This window comes from Ornithodoros turicata, chromosome 5, assembly GCF_037126465.1.
Source record: "Ornithodoros turicata isolate Travis chromosome 5, ASM3712646v1, whole genome shotgun sequence".
In the NCBI taxonomy this organism is placed as follows: Eukaryota; Metazoa; Arthropoda; class Arachnida; order Ixodida; family Argasidae; genus Ornithodoros; species Ornithodoros turicata.
Window position 1 is genome coordinate 36,630,794 of NC_088205.1, and position 27,227 is coordinate 36,658,020.

General features: G+C 44.3%; 1 protein-coding gene and 2 non-coding genes across 3 annotated transcripts in view; 2 read left to right on the top strand and 1 right to left on the bottom strand.

Moving 5' to 3' along the window:
• The window catches only part of LOC135394361 (bridge-like lipid transfer protein family member 3B), a 70,470-nt gene that overhangs the window by 26,937 nt on the left and 16,306 nt on the right, over positions 1-27,227 (bottom strand). Inside the window, exons 5-13 of the mRNA XM_064625077.1 lie at positions 25,099-25,207; positions 20,485-20,704; positions 13,014-13,180; positions 11,538-11,643; positions 11,391-11,486; positions 10,668-11,011; positions 10,546-10,614; positions 4,996-5,403; positions 1,696-2,017 (exon numbers count right to left, since the gene is read on the bottom strand). Of these exons, the coding sequence (XP_064481147.1) occupies positions 1,696-2,017; positions 4,996-5,403; positions 10,546-10,614; positions 10,668-11,011; positions 11,391-11,486; positions 11,538-11,643; positions 13,014-13,180; positions 20,485-20,704; positions 25,099-25,207 (1,841 nt within the window). The remainder of the gene's footprint in view (positions 1-1,695; positions 2,018-4,995; positions 5,404-10,545; positions 10,615-10,667; positions 11,012-11,390; positions 11,487-11,537; positions 11,644-13,013; positions 13,181-20,484; positions 20,705-25,098; positions 25,208-27,227) is intronic.
• Positions 1,150-1,222, top strand: Trnaa-ggc (transfer RNA alanine (anticodon GGC)). Its single transcript has one exon. It is a non-coding gene; the product is annotated as a tRNA-Ala (tRNA).
• On the top strand, positions 26,069-26,141 carry Trnat-ggu (transfer RNA threonine (anticodon GGU)). The gene has a single exon. It is a non-coding gene; the product is annotated as a tRNA-Thr (tRNA).

Here is a 27,227-nt window from a genome sequence, read left to right on the forward strand (position 1 = left end):
AACAGAGACACAGAGAAGATGTACGGTGATCAACGTCAAAGTGACATTGTTTAAGTCACTTTAAAACCATGAGACCAATTGCTTCTGGATAACCTTGTTAAAAAGAAATGAAGGGTAAAGCTATGATTACACAGGGGCAATTTCATGCCAAACTATGTTTCTCTAACAAATTCAATGTTTCTCTAAACTATTTTGGCTTTTCCTCGACATGCATAGTGTCATATCAGAAATTATTTCTGGTTCACTGCATATTCGATGCATATTGCATTCACTACATAGATAGCTTAGTTTCTAAAACCGATATCATTCGATAGGGTGCTCAATTAGGCACAGTTTCCTCTATAGCAACCTATTCTAATGCGATACTGACAGCCACAAAAACTATATTTCTCGAATCACCAAAAAAATTGTCATTTTTGCTGCTGTAAGGAAGGAGTTGAGAGATTTCGAATTAATGGGGTTGCACTGTAGTATCAAAGTGCAAAACAAACAATCAAGATGTCAGAGTAAGTCAAGCAGTCCTTTAAAACACTCTGTTGGGCCTGCTTGTAACGGATCATAGTTCTAAAAGTACCAAGCAGACGTGGCCAGTTAGTATTTTATACATCATTCTTATAACTTTTTGTACAAAACATGCAACGTGTACAATACAGCAAATACAGGAAAACTTGTGGGAGATCCTTTGGGCTTAAATTACTCATATGCAGAAAGCATTATCTGATTTCTCTGTGCCATTGCTGTACAGCCAACTACTAAACAGCATCATTACGTTCATACCAGCAGCATGGCCGCTCGTTGGCGGTAGCCAAGGTCATGCAGGAGGTGGTGGGTTTGAATGCTACCACCGGCTGTACTGTCTGAGGTTTTCCCTACGTTTTCTGAAGACTTTCCCCCTGAAGTCGGCCCAGGACGCATACTAACCCCAAACTGTCCCCTATCCCCTGCTGTCTTCTCTCCATCTGTCCACATCTGTACGCCACTCATAGCCACAGTTGCTTCGCGGCCCTAACACGGAATTTAAAAAAGAAAAAGAGATAAACTGATGTTCTGAGGCTGGAACGACATAGAAGGGACAGATACAAACAAAGCCTCAAATTGCCTAAGAAATCAACGATGTCACATCAATCAACAAAGTCACTGGAGAGGCGTGTTAGCTTAGCTCAATTGGTAGAGCCCTGGACCGGCAATCCAGAGGATGTGGGTTCGATCCCTACAGCTGGCTAACCTTTTCAGTGACTTTCATCTTTCATCGTTAAAAAAGAAAATTCATCTTAAATGCAGTCTTTGTCAGCACTAATGTTGTTGTCAGTCTTCGGTGGTTTGATATTCACCACCGTGTCCCTGCCTGCTTGTCTTAAACACACCTCTGGCTTGTGACAACTGAAGCATGAAGCGACATAGCGATATGCGACATAGCGTTTGCATGCGTAGGGCATACACTGTTGCTTACCATCTAAGTGGTGCTCAACCACATGCGCAGACACACTTCGGACCAACTGAGTGTCACATGCACTCCACACACACCAACTGCACAGTAACTCGTCTGTAACTCTTTGGTATGGCAGTTGACTTGAAAACTAAAGGAACCTGGTTCAAGCTCCGCCCGGTACACAAAGATGTTTCAATGTTCTCTGTTTTTCTGAGCAAACAGAGAGGAAAGTCCATTCCATGTTAATAAATCTGCTTGTGTCATACCTTGAGGAATTGCAGATGGCACAGTCAGAGGCATCATACCATGACGCACTGCAGGTGGCATCCTGGCTACTGTGTTTACTGGCTCTGGAGGAGACGATGTTGAGGAGGAAGAGTCTTGAGCCTCTTCTCCTTCTTGTGCACCTAAGTCATGATCATCCAGGAGAAGGGCTAATTCCACAGAGGGCCACACGGCTGCGAGGCCCAGGGGTGAGTCTCGCCGTGTCCCTGCTGCAATGGCTTCTGCATCCTGGAAGAGCTGCTCCATGAACTGTGTCAGGGCTTCAGCTAGATGCAGAGCCAGCACATATTCTGAGTGGCTCACCTGGAGACAATTCATTCCATTATCAAATATAGCACAAATTATTGTTTTTGCTGGCTATTAAAACCCATGAAAGTGCATTTAACTCAACCAAAAATATGGTCTTTTGCTGAACAGAAGCACTTGGAACTCAACCAAAATTAAACCGCAGTGGGCAAAAAGGCATACTCAGAAGGATGAATGTGATTACGAATACGATACGTCACCCCACCCCTCCGACTACGTACTGCCACCCAGTATCGGGCAAGTCGATGTTCGATATTAAAGGCACACTAGGAACACTTACTCGTGGCTACACCTCCTGGTTTCCTATCATGTCCTTCATGCTAGCCTACAGGTGTATTCGTAATTTTCACTGCATATCATGGGTGTTATACATGAAAAATGTTGAGAAAAATTGGCCGTGCGTGTTATCTATGAGTGTGTGCTATACATCGATACATTTCCGCATAGGACCACCAGTGACCTTGTATAACACACAGGGTAATGACACCGGCGTTCCCGAGGGCACGCAACTGACCTTAATCTTTGAATTCTGACGGACTAATTCTACAATATAAGGCTGCGCCCCGAAAAAATGTGATGTAGATCATGAATAGAGCCTGAAGTTTTAGGGTTTAACCTGATTCTTCCCTGAATTTGCACCACGAATTGAAGGTTTCCTCTTTAGGGTGAAACCCAATTTTTACCAGTCAAATTGCCCTCACTGAGACATCTTTAGGAATGCACACTAACTTGTTTGGCACAAAATGCAGTTACATCAACATTTGTACCAAACCAGTACTGCTAGTTTGAGTAACTGAGCCTAATTTCTCCCCGAATATAGCATACTGGAAGTTTTTCCACCCAAATTCGCATGAATTTAGAGCACATGTTTATTTACGTACCCGGATTTTACCTCCCAACTTTAGAAAAGAAATATTTACCAAAAACTTGAGGCTCTAATCATGAACAATAGGGTACATAGAGCTCTGCTTGGTGCATTGCTGCCAGTCATGCTGACTGCCACTGGAGACGATGCCAAAGTGTGTATGGTGCATTTTCTGCTTCGATTCACGTGTCCAACACTAATGCCGCATGCGACATGAGCAATCTGTAAGGTGTGTGTTATACATGAGTGCGTGTGATATGCCGAAACATTTTCCTCGAGGACGAAAATCAACAGGTGCGTGTTATACGTGAGTGTTTGTTATACACTGAAAATTGCGGTAAGCACTAGCCCACACCATAGCATGCGGGCTCCCACACCACTATTATATTTCCTGAAAAAAGTCGATTTTTTGGAATTCCGGAAATGGCAGTTATTGGCAAAAACATTTTGGATATAAGGAGGAAAAAGAAGACAAAGAGGCATTCTAGTTTGAATATCACATGTAACATACATAACATACATGATAAATGAGTGCAATGAAGACAGGACAACACGGCACAGAAGACTCACTCAGACTGTCATGTTGTCCTGTCTCTGTGACACCCATTTATCATGCATAGTAACTATGTACCGACAAGCCCAGTCTGTTGCTATTTTGTGATACGTAACATGTTCATTGTTTAACAGGTAAGATATGCACATGTAGAACTGGAGTTTGCTGAGCAGGTTGTCACGTACATATTGAATGGCTCACATGACATGTTCTACATTGTTTCTCTCAACTGTGGCTTCTCGAAAGGATGCCATGTCCTTAACTTGTCACGAAAGTCACCACTGCAAATGTCTATTGTTACTGGAAAGATCATCTTCCTTAGAGAGCCCCACCTGCCCAGAATAAAGTCCACTGCGAGAGTGCAGAAGAAAAGAGGAAAATAAAGTCACCTACTTTATGCAAACTATATTTTTGTGGATAGGGTGGGGAAAGAATGAGAAATGCCGTAGTTTTTCAGAAGCTTGGACCACCTATATGGGAAAACAGCACTACAGAAGTACACCGTAGTATTAAATACCGTATTTACTCGCAGAATTTGCGCACTTTTTCTCACAAAAAAGTCGGAAAAGTTGGGGGGGTGCAAATTGTGCAGGAACGTTTGTTATGATATTTAAATGATGCAAAATTTCAAAATTTTAGTATGCCGGTCATATAAGCTCCCTGTAGAGCCGGTATTGACATTATCACTGCATTGCGCAAGCGTGAAAGAAGTACCCAAATACTACACAACCGCCGACGGTCGGGAGGCAAAAGCCAGATACTGGTGAAATACGTCGAGACGCTACTGGAAGACGCCGCTAGTCGCACTTGACAACCGAAAGCACGCTATGTTCGCCAACTTTGTCATGTTGTGCTGCAAGGTTTGTCATGGCGTGTTTGTCCAGCGTTTCTTTCCGCGTCTTGTAGTTCGAGTGACAGTATCATCAATTGTGTCAGTGGACCATCACCCGAAAGTGTGCGCAAATCAAACAACGGCACCTGAGTAACTTCGGTGGCATTGACAGTGTTGTGAAAAGCAACACCGTTGAATAATTGCCATTGTCATTGAGATGCGCATGTCAGATATTGGTGCGTGAAAACGTTGTTGCGCAAATTACGTGATCTTTTATTTTATTGTCATTTTTAGTGCTAAACTAGGGGTTCGCAAATTATGCGATGGTGCAAAATACGCGAGTAAATACGGTAGTATTAAGTCAACAGTTTGACAGGTTCTATTTTGGCAAGCATTTTGGTAGACATATGTATGAATGTCCATTCGACTCCTGCTGAAGCTGCAGTAGCAGGCAATTTATTGACTATCTGACACTGATTGTGATTGCAGCCCAAAAAAACTACAAAAGAAAAAGCTATCAGCTTACAGTTCAGAAGTACAAGAGCACAACCCCTGCACCACCAGCTCCTTGAGTCAGAGACAGATCGGGACTACAGATCTTTTTCTGAAATTATGTTTTGCAAGACTTCCTGCTATACTGTCCAAAATTTTATGTAATATTAACTTGCAATCTTCTGTCCTGTATCTGTCTATGGCTCTGGATCAGACCCATGTGATTTCAGTACCTGCACCACCATAGGACTGTGCACATGAAGCAGAAGACAGTCGTCCATGTGGCAGTACCACAGAGTGAGAGGCAAGGGTTCCAAGCAGGGATACTGCCTTTTCCCACGGACAAATTCTGCCCAGCATGGATTTAGGTGCACAGACCAAATGTCCCATGTGGAACCCAAACAGTGGTGTAAGAGGGACTCCGAGATGGGCCTAGGATCATGGGGCCGCCATGGAAATTTCGATGTCTCAAAGAGAAGCGGCCCAGCACTGAGCGCCTCCAAGCACTCCCCAAGGTGGGCTTCTCCCAAGCGCAGATTCGATGCAACCACTCGAGATGCTCGTAGATGTATTTCCGCTCCCCCTGTGGCTGCACCTAGGGGGTCTTGACTGCCGGAGCCGCACACCCCTGAGAGACATACCTGCAGTCATTCAAAATGGTTGCGTTCAAACTATAGATTACTATTACTGTCCATAAAAGGCATTTTTTGAGGTCCTTCATTTTTTAATATCCTAGCAGAGACAGAAAGATCAGGAAGATGAGTACATTCCAATGCAATCTAGCTCATATATTACTGTGGAACAGAGTGACAGCGAGGCAGATCTTACATGTACATTGTGTAGCTTTTTGTCCAAGAGCTGATTTTTTTTTTCCATTCCATGTTGGCGCCGCGAAGCAACTGTAGTTATGATGGGCGTACAGATGTGGACAGATGGAGAGAGGACAGCAGGAAGGAGTGGGGGCAGGGGGGTTAGTATGCGTCCTGGGATGACTTCAAGGGGAACTGTGCTAACATTCGTCTGGAAAGTCTCCAGAAACCCCAGGGTAAACCTCAGACAGCACAGCCTGTGGCAGGATTCCAACCCACCACCTCCCAGTCTTCAGCACGACCTTGGCTACCACCAACGAGCGGGACGCCTTAACCCGCTCTATCATGCTGCCGGTACCGAAGAGCTGATGATGGAATAAAAGTGAATGTTGCGAGGGTCGCGTGCGGGATGGCCTTGAGTGTCATCACCTTTGGTTGAGTTTGGTTATTGGACCAGGGGTCAAAACCGGAACTCAACCGTAACCGAAAACCGCAAAAAAACTTTATTTTTTTATGAACCGGACCGAACCGTAAACATTTTTTCTCTCCCCTTGAACGAACCGGAACTGAACTGGACTGAAAAAATATGATGCGGTAACCGGTTCGGCAGACGGTAAAAACACCTATACCTTCCCACTCGACTGCCGTCCACCACCTCCCTGCATCGTTCGGAATCTTGCCAAATTCATACAGCGGATATAACAAATGGATAAACTGAGAAGTGGTGAATACATGCACCTCCTACAGCCTCACCTCCAAAAGGTTCACGACATACCAGTACATTTTGGTGACTCGAGGTGTAAAAAAAGGATGTGCTACACGACGGCTACACTTTGCATGGTTGCCTCGTCTGCTTCCTTTCATTCAGCGTCGCAGTGTGAAGGCAGCGTAAATTTAATCTTACCTACCTTTAACCTACCGTTTAATATCACTCTTTAAATTTTAATAGTTCACAGTGACATCCACAAGCAATGGGGACAACTAGCGACCACGGGAAAGAGGTTGGCGTGTGCTCCAGGGCATGGTGCAGAGCGTCGAGCTCTGGCACCAGCTAGACGCCGAGTGCCGAACCAAGAGACGCGCGCACCCTCTCTTTTTTTTTTCTTCAGAAATTGGCAATAGCTTTCTGCACTGGAGTTCAATGGCATGCTGTACAGCACTTTTGGTACAGTAAAGGATGATCTGCTGTGAAATGCATGGTTCTTTGTAGCTATAAGTGTGGAGTCTGGGGTGTAAGAGGAAGGAAGGAGGAGCAAGCGATCGCCGGAACTTGATGTTACCTCTCACATGTGGTACACTGATTAGCATAGCACACGTAAACCGGTTCGAACTGATTAACGTCGGTTCAAACCGTTATTTTGGTTGCGCTGAACCCGAACCCGAACCGAACCGATAACCTTGAACTGGAATTTGAACCGAACCCCAAAAAATAACGGTTTCGAGCCCTGTACTGGACCTAAGCAAACCTAAGAGTCCAGAGAGCCAACTCTTGGTGGGCAAAAATACAATGGCACGTGTGGCTCTCATGAAGCTATCCCCGTGGCTGTGACTCCAGTTCTAAAATTCGAAGATTCAACACCAGAGATGTTTGAGAGTCGACCCCCAACGACTTTCTTGTCGATGACATACGATGACCCTCATACGTCACGACTCCGACTCGCGGGTCGTGTGAGTTGAATAAACGAACACAACTATTGTTTGTTACATTCATGATGTATGATTCAGTTGGAAGATATATTCAACAGCTTGTCACCTGCTATGATCCATCTACTGGTTGGATAGCTGTCATGTCTCTGTAAACTATCTGGCAGAGATGCCGAATGGGGCTTCTGAGCAGTCACCCTTGATCAAGAAAAAACACCACATTGACGCGGCCGAAGAACAACAAACAGACGCATTAGAGCAGACGCTTGCAAGTGTCGAGCATGAGCCAACGCGTCGAGCAGAACAAAGAACAAGAAAAAGATTTATTGTCAACACATCGTTTTAAAGGTGATACGGGCTACACCCACCAGGCTCCAGAAGTGCCAATACAAGATGGAGCAGATAAAGCGATCCCCACACTGAGCAGTGTCCCATTGGATGTTCTCAGTAGAGAAACACCGACCTTATTGTCAGAACTAAGGAAGACCTTTTTGATGAATCCCGTTCTCCATTGCAGTCTGGTAAGGTTGGGATCTTCAATGAGGACAACGTCTCCTACTTTGAGGTCTGTTCCACTAAGACCTTTTGAGTGGCATGCCGACCACACCTCCGCAAGGTACTCTTTGTGCCACCTGTTCCGTACTAGAACAAGAGACTCTTGGCGTCTTTTCCACGTTTTACAGCGATAGCTGTATGAAAGAACTCTTTGTCAAGGTCGGCATGGTTCCTGACGTCTTCTTCGGCATGCCATTGGTTGGCGTAGCAGCAAATCGGAGAGCACATGAAAAAAGGAAAAAAGAAAGCGGGAGCCGTGCATGTTGCTAGCGTCATCAGTCTATCACACACTATGGGGCGGCCACGAAGGGTGCGTACAGCATCTGCAGATAGGGAGTGCAGGGCTTGGAATGCCACTGCAAAACGCGAACGGTATAGCACATCGAGCGGACAAGCAAGAAGACGCGCATTGGCTGCATGACAACAACATGACCCAGCACGAGGGAAAGCAAAGCGGCTGCGATGAGACGAAGTCGAGAAGACCCGAACAGAACCGTGAGCCAGAGCTAGCCCATATTGCGTGTGGACGGTGTCACTTTTTTGCATGTGGCTGCGAAAAGGCGTCAATTTTTTTCTTAAGAGGTTCAACGACTGGGTTCAACGACGCTGTCAGTTGTCTTCCAGTTACCATGATTGCCAGAGTTAGACGTATTGGCTCTGTCTCTTTGTGTTACACAAATGTTATCAGTCTGGAGTTTATCATGGCTTCTACTTCAGTGAGCAGAGTCTGCATCTCTATGAAATCTATTATCTTTGTTCTGACGGGCCAGATGTGCTGGGGAGTTTCTCAAACCGTGGCTTCACTCTAGGACATTGCCCATAGAACTGACTGGCTTGTGCTGCGGCGCGCATAGTAGTGCGCCCATAGCACCCATTGTCATTGTCTTTGACAGGGTCTTCCTTAGAGCTGACTTCATTGATCGTACTAACTGCTCATAGAAGCCATCTCGTTCTGCGATCAAGTTCTATTGAAGTGCTCTTGTAGAGGAATAGTCTCATATCAGGGGGTCCCGTAATATGTTCCAGACAGTTCCAAGTTGCTCTGTCATAGTGATGAGTCTTTGTCTGCAACATAAGTTTATTTCTTCACCATAAATGATCAAGCCATACGATTTATAGGAGGTGTATCCCCTGGCTCTCATACCGCCAGAGATTTTCTGATTATTAAAATACAGGATTTCTATAAATACTTCTTGTGAAGTCTTATCTGTCTGCACTGAAATAAAATCACCTTGTAATTTTATCACTGTTCAAGTTACAACAAACTGCTATGAGGAAAACAGGAAAATCACGCATTTGGAAAGCTTTGCCCTCACGCAATAACTCTGGAAAGCATCGTTGCCGTACAATATATAACTGGTTTGCGTGAGTGTGTAACAAAATGCACTAATATGTTTCTCGACCTTCATTGATAGCCGTGAGTGAGAACAAAATTAAAGTTTTGCGTGTCAGGAAAAGATAATGAAAGTTGCAATCTACGCGGCAAATCTGTAAATTTACGTTTACTGAACTGAAATGTGCCAACTGAAATCACGAACCGGTTCGAGAATTGATTGTTTCTGCTCTGAACCTGAAACAAACTTTAAAACTAACTGAAAACACGCACTGCTGCGGAAACGTCATCTGCTCCACAAGGGTGTCTGCCCCCCGAACGACGCGATCATCTCTACGTGGGAGTATAATTGTCCCTAAGTGACCTTGTCTACTGTATTTGAGTGGAGCTTCCAGACCAGAAAGAGCATTGATGGACTGTGGTCTAATGAAATATAACCTATATTTACTGCGTCTGGATCTCAGATGCAAGGTTTTACGCCTGGTCCTCTTTCACAAAATCTACCATCAGAGTGTCCACCTAAAAGCATCATTACTATTGCCTCCTACATCATATATCTACATGTATCGACCACAGACATGAAGTGGGAATCCACAGCTGTAAAACTAGGGCCTTCTACACATCATTTACCCCGCGCACGTCAGTAGATTGGAATCATTTTACCGGCATCATTACTTCAATCCCTGATACTAAAAAATTCAAAGATGCTGTACAAGAGTATTGTTTCACGCAACGTTAGTTCTTCATCTGTAGTACTGTGTTACTAGTATAGTTTGCCATGTAGCTATCATGTAGTTGAATTTGCACTATTCTTTTAGTTTATACATCGTGTGTATTGTAGTGAAGTACTGTTGCAAAATTCATTTTTAGTATGGTTTCAATTCGGTTTTAGCAACTTTCAATTCGATTTTTTTTCCATTCCCACTCCCCTCCATAACGCTCCTAATCCCTGAGGGTAAACTACATAATTAAATGTAAAAATTTTTTTTCTTTTTTATTGCGTGTTAGCACAGCGAAGCAACTGTGGCTATGAGCGGCGTACAGATGTGGACAGACGGAGAGAGGACAGCAGGAAGAAGTAGGGGACAGAGGGATTAGAATGCGTCCTGGGCCGACTTCAGGGGGAACTGTGCCGACATTCGTCTAGAAAGTCTTCGGAAAACCCAGGGAAAACCTCAGACAGCACAGCCGGTGGTAGGATTCGAACCCACCACCTCCCAGTCTTCAGCACGACCTTGGCTACCACCAACGAGCGGACGCCTTAGCCCACTCGGCCATGCCGCTGGTAAAAAAAAAAGAAAGAAAACTTGGCCTTCCATTGTTCTGTTTCATTACTGCATTTTCTCGCAAGGCGGGACAGTCAGGCATAGCCCTGAGTGTGGGAATATTTCCCACAAACTCTTTCGATAGAATTTCTATAAGAATGGGTTTCGTTACAGCACCTTGGGAAGAAGAGCTTCAATGCGCACAGCCATGACGGCAAAGTCGCTGTTGCTTCCTCCCCACTCCCCCTGCAAGAGAGCAAAAGGTCACTGGGATGCACATTTTTCTTGCACGTTCGCACCATGCACTTGCGGACACTCTGCAGAAACGCATGAGCCCAAAGGAGGGTAGGCAAGTCAATCCGTATGAATGTTGGCCCTAAGTGTGCAAAAATGTATGGCCTTGGCTGCCCAAAGAAGTGTCCCCACTCCAGGTGGAGGGCCTCCCCTTGTCGTTGCTCTGAGGCTATGCAACGACGGGGACCCAACCGGCCCCGTCCTGCACTGCACACCTCATGCACAGCAAAGGAGCCCAAGCGCACCAGAAGGCAGCCACAGTAATCCTTTCCGGATAGCAGCTGTTGCAGCCAGATGCGCCGATCTGCAGATGGCTCAGTGTAGCGTGGCCAGTGCTGTCGCGAGCCTCCTGCAGTTAATATTCACTTTTTGTAATGGTGAGGATAACATCTTAATGCCGCATTGCTCCATACTGAAAGAACCTGAACGTGGGCAACAAGCAGTAAGGCAAGTGAAGCAGGTTTATCTTTTGTTACCAACACTCAGGCTTTTTCATCCTACAATTTATCTAGAAGCTAGTTTCAATAAATAATATTTGTTTACCATATTTGTGCTTTATTTGTTACACCATAGCTACTCCCTTTGAGATGCACGTAAATCCAAATTCAGAACCAATACCATCATTCAACATAAGTTTGCTTTAACTTGGAACAGTGTCAGCATTGTCTGTATCCATATAGTATGACATCTGCTTTGCTGCTCTGTCTAGTGATTGAGGTACCACTCACCAACCCTGTGCATGGGGTAGTAGTCAAGCAGAAGTTTCTCCAGTACTACGTGCAGGGCACCTCCACCTTGCAGGGGCGTGTACCCAGAGCGTGATTCTGCAAGGATCTTTTACTGCAGTTCTGCTCACACAGTTAATCGTAACATACCTTTGGGATCCATGTCATCACATAGGTGCAGGTCCAGTCGTGTACAGAACAAGTGATAGGAAGTTTCCACCACATCATGGTTCCTGAAGATTGCAGCTTCGTCCACCTGTGCATGTTTCAATTACCGTATTTTCATGCGTATTAGCCGCACCGCAGATAAGCCGCAGGACTCGTTTTTAGATACATTTTGAAAATGTTTTTGCAGATAAGCCGCACTCGCAGATAAGCCGCGGGTAATACGACGCGACTGCTTTGTGCGCTAAACCAGTGATGCACATATAAAATCAATAGAGACGCTCAACGCTCGTCGACGGAGTACTCCCTGCCAGCTGCCCTGTTCCTGTACTGGTCCACGAAGTCGACGACTTTTAGTTTGAAGCCGCTGTCGTAGCTGTGCCTTCGCGTTAGAGCCATGCCTCACCCCTAACTGCCATGCCCGTGTCCACGAATGCTGCTGCTCTGGTCAAATGAGAACTGACGCTTAGCTGACCACGTTTTATCCCGATGTCAGGTGTATTGAACCCTTCCTGTGGGTCTGCCGACAGAGGAGACCGTAGGGAAGGCCATAAACCCTGTCCACATTCTGGTGTCGGTATGATGTATAGCAAAGGAGGTCAGTTCTAGTGTTCTACTAAGATCGGATTGTGCCCTTGTTGCGTGTTTTTCGTGGACTGACGGGTTAGTGGTGTGACGGGTTTCGCGAAAGCGAAAGAAAGCCGGTGGGGGGAGACAGACATGGAAAGAAAGGGCAAGAAAGCATTGCCTCCTTTCCTTCCTTCATCTTCCGGGGTCGCCGTATCAGCCTCACTCCCGACAGTACCACGTTTCCGTGCTTTTGTTCCCGGGACATTCGCGCAAAATTCTTCGTTGCAAGGAGAGCTCAAAGAAAACAACTTCGCTATATGGATCATTCTTATACATGGCATTCAATGGAAGCAAAACGCGGGTGCTAGAAAACATTGTTGCCCTATGGAGAGTTCGCTACATAGAGGTTTGACTGTACTTGATGAATTTTGCAAGGCACTCACAGGGCTAGGCACGTTCTTTTGCTTAATAATTCAGACTTCATGAACCAAATTAATGCCCTATAACGGCTTCGAGGAATGCATTGAGAGGAGGAAAGCATAACACCATTTCCTGATAGTTCACTCAGAGGGATCCGCCGAAGTGCTGAACAGATTGTATATCCACTGCCATCGTTATGCACATTGATATTAGTCTGACAAAGTTGTCATTCTTTCCGTCATGTTCCTGACATTATCTCTGAAGTCTGAACAGAAGGTCGAATTATGCTTTGTCATTCCACATGACACCAAACATTTGGCATATTTGTGCACGTCTACTTGCTACAGAGGACGCGAGTAGGTAATCAACAACTTCAGTGTCAAGCCAGTGTTCAGCTGAGTGTCAGTTCGAACAGCCACCTACCTGGTCCTATGGGGGTGATGTGTACATCAGTGGTGGAACAATACTTACACGAAGTTGAGTGCGTGTGGGTGAAGATGGCACTGAGGTCTTATAAGTTCTGTTGAGATCAGCCAGGGACTGGCAGAAATGAAGAGCTGCCACCAACTGAGCATCTGTTAAGGCCCACAGCAGGGCCTCCAACACCAGGAGGAGACGGGCACCCACCAAACTGCAGTCTGAAAGAAACCCGCAACTGATTGGAGTTTCAAAGTAGTATTCCTTGTACACAGATACAGTTGTGTACACCATACAACTTTGCACTCAAACTTTAATTATGTGCACTTGAAGACAGACTTTTCAGACTAAAAAAAATCAGAATTTTTCAGTTTCTTTTTTTAGACAACACCATGAGCACCATCCGACTATTCATAGAACTAAATGCGTTTTCACGTGGTATATTTTGGACCACTACTTCAATGAACATCACATCGTTTTGTCTGCGTTTTGCCTTGAACTTGTCTGATATTCTGGAGCATGTGTCTCCCACATAGCTTTTGGACTGACAACCATGGGCCATGACAAGCAGCACATTTGAGATCCCGATACTTGAGGAAGCTTGGTGGTTGCGCCGACAGAGTGCATGTGCATAGGTCTGCACGTTAGATGACAAGTTTCCATGAGCGCTCAACTGCTCAGTCAAAAGCTCAACTGCTCTGTCTGAAACGCGTAATGCCAATGGACTTTGGAATACCTGCAACTATAATAATTTGTGGCTGTACGTCGTGAGACAACTGTGATAATGAGTGACGCTCAGTGTCTGTGTACAGACTGTGGATTAATTTTGCCCACCTGAGGGTTCTTACAAGGCACACCGTATTTAACATCCCTCGTGGAGAACGGCGTGTCAAAGCAACTTGTACACTGCAACTAAGCTGCTGGTGTCCTCGGCCGGGTTCGAACCCGCAACATTGGGATCAGTATAGGCGAACATGCTACCAACCGAGCCACTGAGGCCGGTAATACCGGCAGCATAAGTGAATATAATCCACAATGTCAAGTTACGAAATTCTCTAGCCACTACGCGACACTTCCATGGCATCGGCAACTGTGTCAACATCTTCAGGTGCATTGATGATGCATACAAGAGCGTCAATAGCATCCTCGGTAGAATAAATGAAATATCAAACTGGCACTTACTGAACATAGTTTTAGGAAATGCAATTCCTGTGGAAAACAATTAGCTTCTATCATCCATGATACACGTGTCAACATAGATTCCGGCAACCGAGCTGACACCTTAATCTTATACACTTTACAAAGGCTTTTGATAAGCCATTGTATACTTTCCTGACAAAACGTACTGCCATTAATATTGACCTCCATGCCATAAGATGGATTAGTAGTTTTCTTACCAACATCCAACAGTGTGCTTTTGTAGACAATACCTAGTCACCACTAAGGCACTGGTTTTCTGCTGTGGCAAATTCAAAATTCCGCGGCACCAACTAATAAATTCCGCAATTTTCTGCGGCAAGGAGTCAACGGCTGCTTGAAACGGGAAACATTTTATTTTCTTGGATAATGTGGGAACAAAAAATATTTTATAAACTTACAGATTCAAAGCACTGTTGTGGCTCAGCATTACATGATATCTTGTGTTCTCCTCTGACAGCGAATGCCGTCTGTCGCCTACAATAATTTTATACCTGCTGAAAGATCTTTCACCATCTACAGAGTTTATAGGAATTGACAAATACTTGATCGCAACAGATGCTAAATTCGGAGCAAGCACCCTCATTCTGTTCCAAAACCCAATTACCGTATTTACTCGCATAATTTGCACACTTTTTCTCTCAAAAAAGTCTGAAAAGTTGGGAATGCGCAAATTGCACGGGAATATCGTTACGATATTCAAACGACGCAAAATTTCAAAATTTTAGTATGCCAATCATATAGGCTCTCGGGAGAGGCGATATTGACTGCACTGCATTGCACTGTGAAAGCGTCAAAAAAGTACCTAAATACAGCGCAACCGACGACGATCGGGAGGCAAAATGCCAGCCCACTACCGCTCATATACCGGTGTAATACGTCGACACACATGTGAAAGACGCCGCTAGTCGCACTTGACAACAGAAAGCACGCTACGTTCGCCAACTTTGTCACGTTGTGCTGTAAGGTTTGTCATAACGTGTTTGTCCATCGTTTCTTTCCGCGTTTTGTAGTTCGAGTGACAGTATTGTCCATCGTGTTAGTGGACCATCACCCGAAAGTGTGCACAAATCAAACAAAAGCACTGCAATAACTTTGGCAGCACTGACGGCGTTGCAAAAAGTAATCATCAAGGTCGCTGAGACGCGCGTGCCAGATATCCACACACGAAACCGCGGGTGCGCAAATTCCGTGATTTTTGTTTCTTGTCATTTTTAGTGCCAATCTCTTGGTGCGCAAATTATGCGATGGCGCAAAATATGTAAGGGTGTGCGAATCCGAATATTTTAAGTCGAATCGAATATCGAATCGAATGGGAGGAAAAATTCCGAATACCGAATCGAATATCGAATATTCCTGCAAAATTTACAATATGTGACTTTTGCACTAAAAGTTTCCATTTTGTAGCCTATGGCTTTAGTGTAATTTTTCTGGCATTAACTGTTACAAGAGAGACATGCAAGTCTTCTGTTTAAAGCCCCTACTCTTTAATTTTACATGAGAGTGCTTCCTGCTTTTCAGGTGAACCTACACTTACTGGAGTACTGGAGTGGTTACTTTCATTTCAAAATTTTATGTCAGGCAGTAGCACGTTATACGGATGAGGCTGTAATTGTTTCAGACAACCACAGGCCATTTGTGAAACAAACGATTTGGCATCCTGTCTCAGCTTTGCCCCCCCCCCATGAACACCCTTTAGTTTCTTAGCACTCGCCCTAGGAAGTTGTACTCCTGAAATTTTAGACATAAAGGACATCTTTAAGACACCCTTCTTGTTCGTGGGCTGTAGTCATTATTCAAGAGTCCTAACTTTTTAAAGGCAACCTCACAGACATCAAATCAAAGTCCCTCGTCGGCACCGCTAAACTGCATGTGAGAGGGGCGCCACCACTTCCACAGACGATGTCTACAAAACTAACTTTGGATAACGTTATCTTAAACTAAATACTGTCCTGCCTGTGTTGGTCCTGCAGCAAAGGCAATTTCGTAAAGCACGCTTCACCTCATGCATGGAAGCATCAGGTGAAGCCCACTTTCGGGTTGTGTCGTTCATATTCGTGGAATGGTCGAATATTCGAAAAATCGAATATTGGATATTCGATTCGCGAATCGAATAGTTCGAGCGTTTGATATTCAATTCGAATTCGAGAACTCGAATATTCACACACCCCTAAAAATATGCAAGTAAATATGCGTGTACCTTGGAGTAGTTGGGAGTGTGTGCAGCACGTGCTTTTATCTGATGCTCTTTTGCATGAGCGTGCAATACTTCTCCTGAGACGCTGCATGTCGTAGTAACTGTCCACATCACGTCCTTTGACCCAATCGGAAATTGACCCAATTGCCAAACGCTGCGAAATTTCGAGAAAATAAGGGACTCCACGAAATTCTGTGCCAAACTAAGGATTCCGTGATGAATTCCGGGTTCCACGAAATTTCGTGGAATCGCAGAAAACCCGGGGCCTTAGCTCTAGCATATTACAGTCGTGGCTAAATCCCCACAGGGGTTGTCCCAGATTTAATTGTTTCTTCGGTGGAATAAAAATAACTGTGTGCTCTATTAATTTTGCGTGATCTCACTTGTGTTCTTTCAAAAGTAGATCTGGCGAGCTGGGTGGGGGTTCCTCCAGTGTGCCCACAAATGTGCAGGGGTTCCCTGGGCCCACAAAGTTTGTGAACCCCTATAGTAGACTACATCCACTTTGCTTCATGACCATAAATGGCAAAGTGTAATCCTTAGACTTGAAGCATACTCGTACTTGCGTAGTACCCAGTGCTTTTAGGCATTCTCCTCACCATGTCCGTAGACGAATCTTATTTTCTGACCAGGGTGGAGGATTGCACGATCATGTCTCTTGGTACATTTGTTCACTAACTGTTGAACAGGCAGCTCCCAAATAAGCTTCAAAATTATACCTCTTGCCTTCAACCTTGAGCGTTATTGTAAAATTCGGAATAGACACAGGTCTTCACTTGGCTCTGACGTTGAGCTGATGAAAGTTAGTAAACAAAATACTCTGTTCCCCGTCACAATCACCGGCAATCCGATGGCTCGAAAACATGACATGTCTTTCTTCATGATGTCCTCCTGTCACTTTTTTTCTGGGATTTTGCAGTGTCCTTTGTTGCTGCATGCATTTGTCCGTACTCTGAACCCGTTTGCAGTTGAACTTGTTGATTGAACGCCAATTCTGTAGCTAATGCTATCTTGGAGGCACATTCGAACACAATGTCTCTTTCAACCAGAAGCCGCTGCTGTGGGATCTTGTCATGAATCCTGCAGATAAAACAATCGCGCATCATGACGTCCATCGATAACATTGTCAATACCACAGGCATCTATTGAAGTGACGTGGCTCCAACTGACTGTGTTGGTGTTGAACAGTCTGCAGTCATGCTGTCTGCTGGCGGCAAAAGCGTGCAGAAATTGCAATTTCTGGCGATAGCTCGTAACACTGTCACATACCCTGCAGGAGTTGACGTAGGAGCTTGGTTGTTCTAATAAGACCTGGAACGACTTGGGTTTTGAAGGTCTCAGGTTGAAGTGCTCCATCAGGTCCTTGACAATTTCAGTGAGGTCCACCTTGAATGGCAGTTGCAGTGCAAGCAAAGCTCTGAGAGTCTCATACGCATGCTCTCCACATTAGGTAAGAAGTGCTCACTTCTTTTCTGGATCTGCAATGGCGTTGGCCTCGAAATACAACACGAGGGTTTCTACACTTCACTTGATGTCATGGAGAACTCTGGAATTTATCCATGTGCCATATCGCAGGCTTCTTCAATGCATTCGTGGGACGACCTCGTCGCCAGTATTACATTCTCTGTCCAGGAATAAAACGAGGCTGCAGCTCCATCAACAAACGGTTTAATCTGCCATTGGCGCTGGTCACACAAAAGAATGAGCGCTCGAGTCATAGACACATAATCTCCCTATCCCCATCGTCATCTCTTGGACATAAAAGATATGAAATGCAAAGCAATACCATCGTCATGAAAAGTGTCTTGACACAGCAAAAGCAGCAGGCCATTCTAGACAATGTCTCTTTCTTCCATGACAGTCTCTTCTGAAGCAGCTCACTTCCCAGTTTTGCCAGCTCTTCGAAGCTTCTTGTCTTGTGTACCCTGCTAACGTGAGACCAGCCACAAGAATACCCTCTCGAAAGAGCCCGCTGATACAAGAGCCAAAGATTCAAGCACCACAGAGATTAGGCCCTTAACTGTGAGGTCACTGATAGAATGGACAGGCTTTGTAAGCATTTTCCAATACTTCATTGACGCTCTTTGTGCTGAGAGGCCAGAGAAGGCCAGAGGACATTAATTATGGAGGACATATTGCCGAAAGGGCTCTCAAGTAAGGAACACGGAACGAGAGGCAGGAGGTGACATTCTGGCAGCACTCGATCATCAAGATAATCGCTGTTTCTTCATCAATGGTCCAGGAACAGGAAGGTATTGCAAGGTGTTGTGTGTTGCCTGCACCAGAATCGCAGTAAACCTCCTGCCTCAAGGCCAAACTGTCAATTCCACATTCAAGCATATTATTGTCACCAGGACAGATCAACATCAATCAGAAGGATCAGACACTCATGAAAGCAAATATGATAATCTGGGATGAGATCTTCATGGCCTCCGAAGTTGCCTTCAAGGCCGTGGACATGCTCCTTCAAGACGTAATGCAGAAAAACCACCCTTTCAGTGGAAAGTTGGTTGTTGTTGGAGGGGACCTCTGCCAGACTTAGCTACTCGTGAAACGAGAAGGAACAGGAGAGACCGTCGACGTCCTCGTCAATCGTTCAGTCCTTTTGCCACTCTTCACCAAGCATCACCTCACCGCAAACATGCATGCTCAAAAGGCTAGAAAGGTCTAGCAGGGCTTCCTTCTCCAGATTGACAACAAAGAAGAGAACGACGCAGATGACCAAGTGACCGTCTTCAAGTATCACATGTGTCAGGGAGACACTGTGACTTCAGCTTTCAGAGAGGTTATTGAGCCTAGAAGCGTAGGGGAACTTGCAGAGGAGAAAGCCATTCTCGCTGCGAAGAATCTCTACTTTCACACTCTCAATGAAGAGACTCTGAAGAGTCTTCAGGAACCCTTGAGATGAAAACACACCACCATGAGTATTGATGACGTTGCCTCCAACGACAACAGAGTCAGGTTGACAATGAAAAAATGGCTGGGAAGCAAGCGAGCTGGTGAAGATGATGCATAATGTAAAAACCCCGAGACTAGGGAACACGAAGGGACAGACACAACACGAAGTCTCAAACACAGCTGAAAATTTTACTTCAACTTCTTTTACTTCTCAACTGGTGTTTCCTTCCCTTCTGTTTGTATATATTTCTTGTTCGTGAAGTAAAATTTTCAGCTGTGTTTGAGACTTCGTGTTGTGTCTGTCCCTTCGTGTTCCCTAGTCTCGGGGTTTTTACATTATGCAGAGTCAGGTTTTCCTTTTGATGGAATATCTCAACAGTCTCACTCCAACTGGGCTGCCGTCACACAAGTTACGTCTCAAGAAGGGAGCCACTGTTATGAACTTCTGCAAAATGGACAATAGTCTTTGCAATGGAACTTGGCTGAAGGATGACACGATGGGCCGTTTCATCCTCAGTTGTCATTCCATCAGTAGTGAACAGAAAGAAGACATCACAATCATTCCTCAGATCGGTCTCTAGTGAGACGGGGCTCCTGTCTATCTTCGACATCACCAGTTTGCCCTTCCTTCAGATCACCTTTGCCATGATGATCAACAAAAGCCAGGGCCAAACTTCCTTCCTTCTGCTTCCCATGGACATCATCATCCCAGGACACCTTCAGTCACAGAAAATTGCACACCGCCTTTTCAAGAGTTTGCCACTCTACTCAAGCAACTTCCAGTTCACTTAAAAACTTTGTTTACTCTTACCAAGTTCTGATTCATTGTTCTTGTTTAGTTCACAAAAAGTGTTACTGTTTTTGTTCTTCGTTGCAATCATTGGTGATCCTGTGATGAGTGTCATTGTGTTGTAAGTTCAAAGTTACAATAAATTCAGAAAACTATAAAATCTGAGTCTTACAGAGAAAAAGAAACTGGGATAACGTACTGCAGTCAAAGGCCCTTTTCCAAGGGATCACGTTTAACACGAACATAGGATCGAGGCGCTGATGTCGCTGGGGTATGGGGGTTTGAGGTGTTAGGTGGTCGATAGACTGGCTCTAAATAAATATGAAATAAAACATTGCTGCAGGAATGAGGCATAAATTTACGCATAGACTAAACCATACTAGACTTAGCCTCGTGTTCTCAGAGTTAGGCGACATTTTGGAAGTATGGCTTAAGGGACCTACCAGAGAGCCTCTTTTTGAATACCATCCGGCATGAGGCGGCATTGGTGATGAGCCGTAGTGGAGGGCAAGAAGGAGGAGATCGAGCCTTCGCTTCGAGACGCATCACCTGCCATTCCAGTACCTTGAACATGAGAAGGTGTTCAGCTGCCTTGATGCGACAGAGTCTCAAGTCACCCCTCTCCCAGCGAGGTGTGCGGCTCTCTAGAAGCACTCGTGACAGCTGTAAATAGGATGGGCAGTCAAGTGACTGTTTGTATGTAGTGCGCAGAATACTACTCTAATCTCCAGCATGTTGGCATCTTTGGACTGTTCCCTTCAAGACAGAAGCAAAAGTACACTCTTAGAAATGAACTTCACCACATAGCACGCTCCTAGCCAACCATCATCCCGAATGACAACGTTCTCGCCCCTGATTTGTTGAAAACGGGAGGAGGAGCCTATTTTGTGCCCATTATGCACGGCACAAAATAGGCTCCTCCTCCCGTTTTCAACAAATCTACGGCGAGAACGCTGTCATTCGGGGTGATGGTTGGCTAGGAGCGTGCTATGTGGTGAAGTTCATTTTTAAGAGTGTAGTAGCAGGACAGTCTGCTTGAAATGTCAGGTAGTCAAGAAAGTACTGGCATTTTCCAAAAACTATAAAGCGGAATGTAAGTTACGCAGACAATATACAGGGTGTCCCAGAAAACGTGTCATTGAATTATAATGAAAAAACTACGCCACCTAGAATCATGCGGTCAACGGCATTTGTTCTTATTAGGTTTTTGCCACCTTGTAAAGTTAATGTCATGTACCCCAAGTTTAATTATGCAAATATTTGCGAACTGAACTCAGAAATTTGCCAAGGGAAGGTCACTTTTCTATCCCACCAATATGAAGAGCGTGCCGAATTCACTCAAATTCATGATAATTGACAGTGATATTCACGAGCTATCCCATTGGAAAAGATAGCCTAATATCATCCTTTTCGGAGCACCGGACCATAACGCGCGATGTCTTTTTGAGCGCAATCGCTCGCAGTGCGACGAAAGGAGGTTCCGAAGCCACCCCAAAGAGTGATAGTAGAAAAAGTAACAGTTCTTAAAATTGGGAGAGGGAAAGCATTATCCCAGCGAAAGTCGGACGTGATAAGCCATGCCTGCGTTATCTCTTTTTGCGATGCCGGGGTGGGCTGGGTTTCCAACCTCCTTTCGTCGGACTGACAAAGATTGCGCTGAAAAATTCATCGTGCGCTATTCTGTGCGACCTCCGTAGAGCATGATGTTCGGCTATTTTTTCCGATGGGATAGCTCCTGAATATCCCTGTCAATTATCATTAATTTGAGTAAATTAGACACGCTCTTCACATTGGTGGGGTAAAAAAGTGACCTTTACTAGGCAAATTTCCGACTTAAGCTCACAAAAATTTACATAATTAAACTTACGTTACACGACATTCACATCAGGAGGTGGCAAAAACCCAGTAAGAACAAATGCCGTTGACCGCATGACTCTAGGTGGTCTAGTTTTTTTATTATAATTCAATGACACGTTTTCTGGAACACCCTGTAGATGGTCATACAATGCCAGTGACACTGAAAACAACAACTACTGTGAAAGCTGCTGGTATACAGGACAGTCAAAAGGAGGTGCCAGAATAGCGTGTCAAGTTCCCCAAAAATGCGTTGTTCAACTTTGGTTATTTGTGCCCATATGCTGTACTAGATTAAACTTGGAACTTAGGCTGTGAAAGCAGGCAAAAAATGTGCCAGGCTTTTCGAGAAGGTTCTGCTACTGTGCGCACTACTCAATGATGGTTTAAATGATTTGCTTCTGGCAATTAGCCGGTTCAAGATGCTTCACATGAGGGTCGATCATCTGTCGTGGTGACAATGAATTGAAGGCTGCACTTGAAGCAGGTTCTGCTCAAACATTTCAGGTTTTGGCAAAGAGCTTCAATATCACTGACAAAACTATCTGTGTACATTTGTATCACCTTGGGAAAGTGTGCAAGCTCAGCAAATTGGTACCTGATGACTTATAAGCTGATGCCTGCCAACAAGCAGCATCGGCAGATCAGCTGCATTGGATTGTTTTCCCGCTATAAAATGGAAGCATATCTGGACCAGTTGTTAACATGTGGTGAGAAGTGGATCTTGAACAGCAGCCACAAGGTTGTTATCAATGGCCATCGATGGTTGTTATACACAGATGCTGTACAACACACATCAAGGCACATTATCCATCATCAGAAGGTGTTATTGTGTGTATGATGAACTACAGTTGCAACTGTTCACTATGACCTGTTATAGACTGGTTTCAAAATACTGCCACCTAGCGACTGTGAGCAGCTGAGTCCGCTACGTTGCAGGAGATGGAGCACATCAAACACACGCACTCACGCATATGGCATGCGCCTACAGGCGGCAAGAACGGCGTACGCGATTTATGCTCGCCACATGATATACGTGCCTGTTTTTTCTTTTCTTTTTCTTCATGTCTGTGGAAATGTTCCTCGTGGCTGGATGGGTGACCGATCTATCCAAGTTGCCAAAGCTTTCAGAAGAAAGCTGGCTTTGTTTGGCTTGTCACAGCGAAATTTGAGAAGTTACAACTTCTACATTGAGCAGTGCGTACTCGCATCTTCAATTCAAGGAAATTACGCACAGGGAATGAAGATAGTATTTGGCTCGCAGCCTACATGTTCACATTTCGCAGAATTCAGATTTTGTGTTCGCGTTGTTCACCTTGATCAGATTTTGACAGGAGCATTGTCGGGGCGTTTTGCACTAAGAACAGTAAGTTAATTTGTTCATAAATATTATTATTTGCTGACAAGATGTGTGCTTCATCAAGGCACCCTGCTACAAAAGTAAGAAAAACACTAATGAACCCTACATGTCACTGCTCTGTTTGGATCAGGTGCAACTGTTCGTGACGTCGTGCGTGCCTCTGGTCGGCTGTGGCATAGTGGCTTCACTGAAGCCCGTCCACAACCAGAGATGGGCAGTAACTACTTTTTTGTAGTTTAACTACAACTACTAACTACTTCTTGAAATTGTAGTTTAACTACTAGTGTAACTACATCATAGCACCAATAGTTAAAGCTACTTTGTATCTACCGCGACGTAGTTTAACTACATTTTCAACTACCTTGGCGTTTTGTGCGCATTGTTATACAGGGTGTCCACTGCCCAGCCTAAAGTACACCGACAGTTTAAACAGGACGATGTGCACTACATGAAGCAGAACTGCTGGAGTATTTGAAGCCCTGTGTTTTAGTCGCTTTTCTTTTTTTGCTTAACTCTTCAGGCATTTCTATTGCCTCATAGATTACGTTTTTTATGTATGATTACGCTTCACGTATGACTACATTTTTAAGCATTTTTGCTGACTATAGACCCGAGGTGCAAATTAGAAATTTGTAGAGCGTGCCGAGAAACAGCAAGCGCTACCCTTCCCGCGAGTAGGGCTCACGTAGTTCTTTGCTCCAGATAAAAGAGACTACACCTTTTCTCAAGTTAACCGTGCTGTTTTTTTTGTTTTTTTTATACCGGCATGTGACATGCAAAGCGGAAAATTTTATTTCGCCCACCCCAAACAATTGCGGGGAGAGCTGCGAAGTAGTTGGAGCCTGCAGTAACCTAACCGCTGTAGTGAACTACAAAAAAATGTAGTTAACTACTAGTTATATTTACATTCCCAGAGATAGTTCCTAACTACTTTTTAACTACTACGCAGTAGTTTAACTACCAATCACTGTCCACAACTGTCCTTAACCCCGAGCACTGGGGGGGTTTTAACAATTTTAAGTTGTTGTACCAACCCGCCCAAGTTTTATCTCCGATTCATTAAACAGAAATCACGAGAACAACAGCCAAGTTCTCTGGAAAATGGCAGTTTCAGGGATACGGTGGGCTAATTTTGTTGTGTATTCCAAAAACTTTCTTCTCAGAGTCTGCCTGCGCTCGTGCAGAGCCTAAGCTGACACATTTTGATATTCAAACACTGTTGCCTATATTTTCTGAGTGTCAAGTACAAAACAAATAAACACTTGAAAAGAAAGTTTCAAGTGTGTACTTTTTTACATCATTTACACATTTCAACAAAGAGAAAAGGAAAGATAAATTCGCAGGCTGATTTAGTCTGCCGCAGTGGGAATAGTAGGAAGCACAACGCGGCTGTATTGGCTTCTCCTGCAACGACCGACGCAGCACAGTTCGACGAAAACGCAACAGGTGGCGCTCATTTTTTTAAATGGGTCTATTGTCTTGACAGATGATTACTGCAAATGTCTACTGTGCCCACTCTAGTGGGTTCCCAAAGCACTCATGAAAAACAGCCAGCGTTACCAAACTGCAAAGGCATTCTGTTCTTACACGATAATGCAAGGCCGCATGTCGCATGTGTGACTTGTAACAAGATTTAGACTCTTGAATGGGAACCTCCCATGCACTCCCTTATTATTCTGACATTTGTCTTTTGGACTGTCTGCTTTTTCTATGCCTAGAGAATCATCTGCAGAAACAGCAGTTCACAAACAGCCTGCAGCATCAGGCATTACCATTCTCCTGTTTACTGCTATCTCATTCCCAGGTCTTACTTACGCTTATGGAAGAATGGGAAACTACTAACCTGAAATGATGCTTCAAATGCTTCCGAACGCAGGTTCATCACAACAGAATTAACAACCACAGTCATGCCGTCCACCACTCTGTCAGAAAAGCCATATTTGCCTCCGGAACTGCACAAAGAATAAAACATGAGAGGGTGAGGGAATTTGCCAGACCTAATGACCATCTCACCCCGTGCTGAGGAACATGGTGATTGATTAAATACAACAACCACACTTTGGTGAATATTTCCAGAGACTAAAATATGTATCTGCTGCCAGTATTTACAATGGAGTTGCGTACCCAAAAGGGGCACAGTGATGCTAAGAATGTATCACACTTTGTGAACAGGGCTACGCATCACGAAAGCTACCTCTTTATCATGCCTTTAATACAATGGTTGTTGAATTGATGCCCTTTCCACCAAGACCAGAAGGTAATAACAGACCACATTTATCAAAATTCTCACGTACAGGCGATTCAAGTGATGTGACAGCCTGCCACATGTAGCCTACCATTAATGTACAAGGGAACAGGTTCTGCTCCCCTAACATTGATTGTAATATACCTTATATATTAGGACATGAAAGTAGCTAATAAGATTTCATTTCAAGACAATTGATTAAAGATGAAAGATGAAAGATGAAAGTCACTGAAAAGGTTAGCCAGCTGTAGGGATCGAACCCACATCTTCTGGATTACCGGTCCAGGGCTCTACCAATTGAACTAAGCTAACACGCCTCTCCAGCGACTTTCGGGGTGCGTCATCTGAAGGGACGACAAACCAGCCACTCTCTCTCACTCATCCTCCTTTCACTCTTACATTTTTGCTCACTCATACACACATGCATACGACGGAAGTGAATGTGATGGTCGTATGAATGTGTGTATGAGTGAGCAAAAATGTAAGAGTGAAAGGAGGATGAGTGAGAGAGAGTGGCTGGTTTGTCGTCCCTTCAGATGACGCACCCCGAAAGTCGCTGGAGAGGCGTGTTAGCTTAGCTCAATTGGTAGAGCCCTGGACTGGTAATCCAGAAGATGTGGGTTCGATCCCTACAGCTGGCTAACCCTTTCAGTGACTTTCATCTTTCATCGTTGATTTCTTAGGCAATTTGAGGCTTTGTTTGTATCTGTCCCTTCTATGTTGTTCCAGCCTCAGAACACCAGTTTATCTCTTGTACAATTGATTAAAACCATGATGGTTGGAACAGTACTCTCTGCATGATATGCAACATTTTGTATTGTTACTCCAAGCTGTTGCCAAACACCAAATGTGCAAACAACCTCCTGTTAACAGAAGTAACAAATGAGCAATAGCAATAGTAACAGTAATGCAGTCATGGACAAGTCATGCCCATGGCACTGTTTCAGCAATGCAAATAGTATGTGACAATGATGTAATACTGATAATTATATATTTTATTCTTATATTTACTACAATACTGATATTTGTGATGTAGTATAATTCCATGGCATGTGTATTTTGCACCAAATGTGGACAATGCTTGCATCACCAACGAGCCACACTAAGATGCTAAAAGTGCCTTTGTGCTCCCTCTTCTTGCCTTGAAGGATTTAATTTGTGCGTGTTAATTAAGCATTTTGCTGCTTCGAGTCTGTGACCCTTGTGTTTCAAAGTTAGTCCTCAAACACAAGAAAATGTTCCCCAGTCATGTTCATACAAATTTGATTGGTATATTCTTGCTTCTGTGAGTTTTAAACTGTATCAATTAGAGTGTCCTCTTAGGTGTTTGGTTTGGTCTACCATTAATTTGTTTATGGTGCTCACTGACATGCAGAAAGTTTAGAGACCTAAAGAGGTAAAAGAAAGCACTGACGATCACTCTTGCAAAAGATCACCCTGGGGACAGATCACCCGGGTGGTTGTTGTTGTTATTATATTATTATTATTTATTTCATCATGATTTATTGCGGTACAAAGTCATAAAAACTGTGTTGCCCCATAGCCGTGGCTAGTAACGGGTCCACTGAAGATGTTCATCATTAGTATTGGCAACAGCAGCATTTCACACTACAATACATGTATGTTAAGAAAATCCCAGAAAAGACCAAGTACATAACCACAGGGTGTAATTGATGGAATATGTTGTGTTCTCCTTGGAAGAGAGCTCAGAAGCGAATTTTGCGATT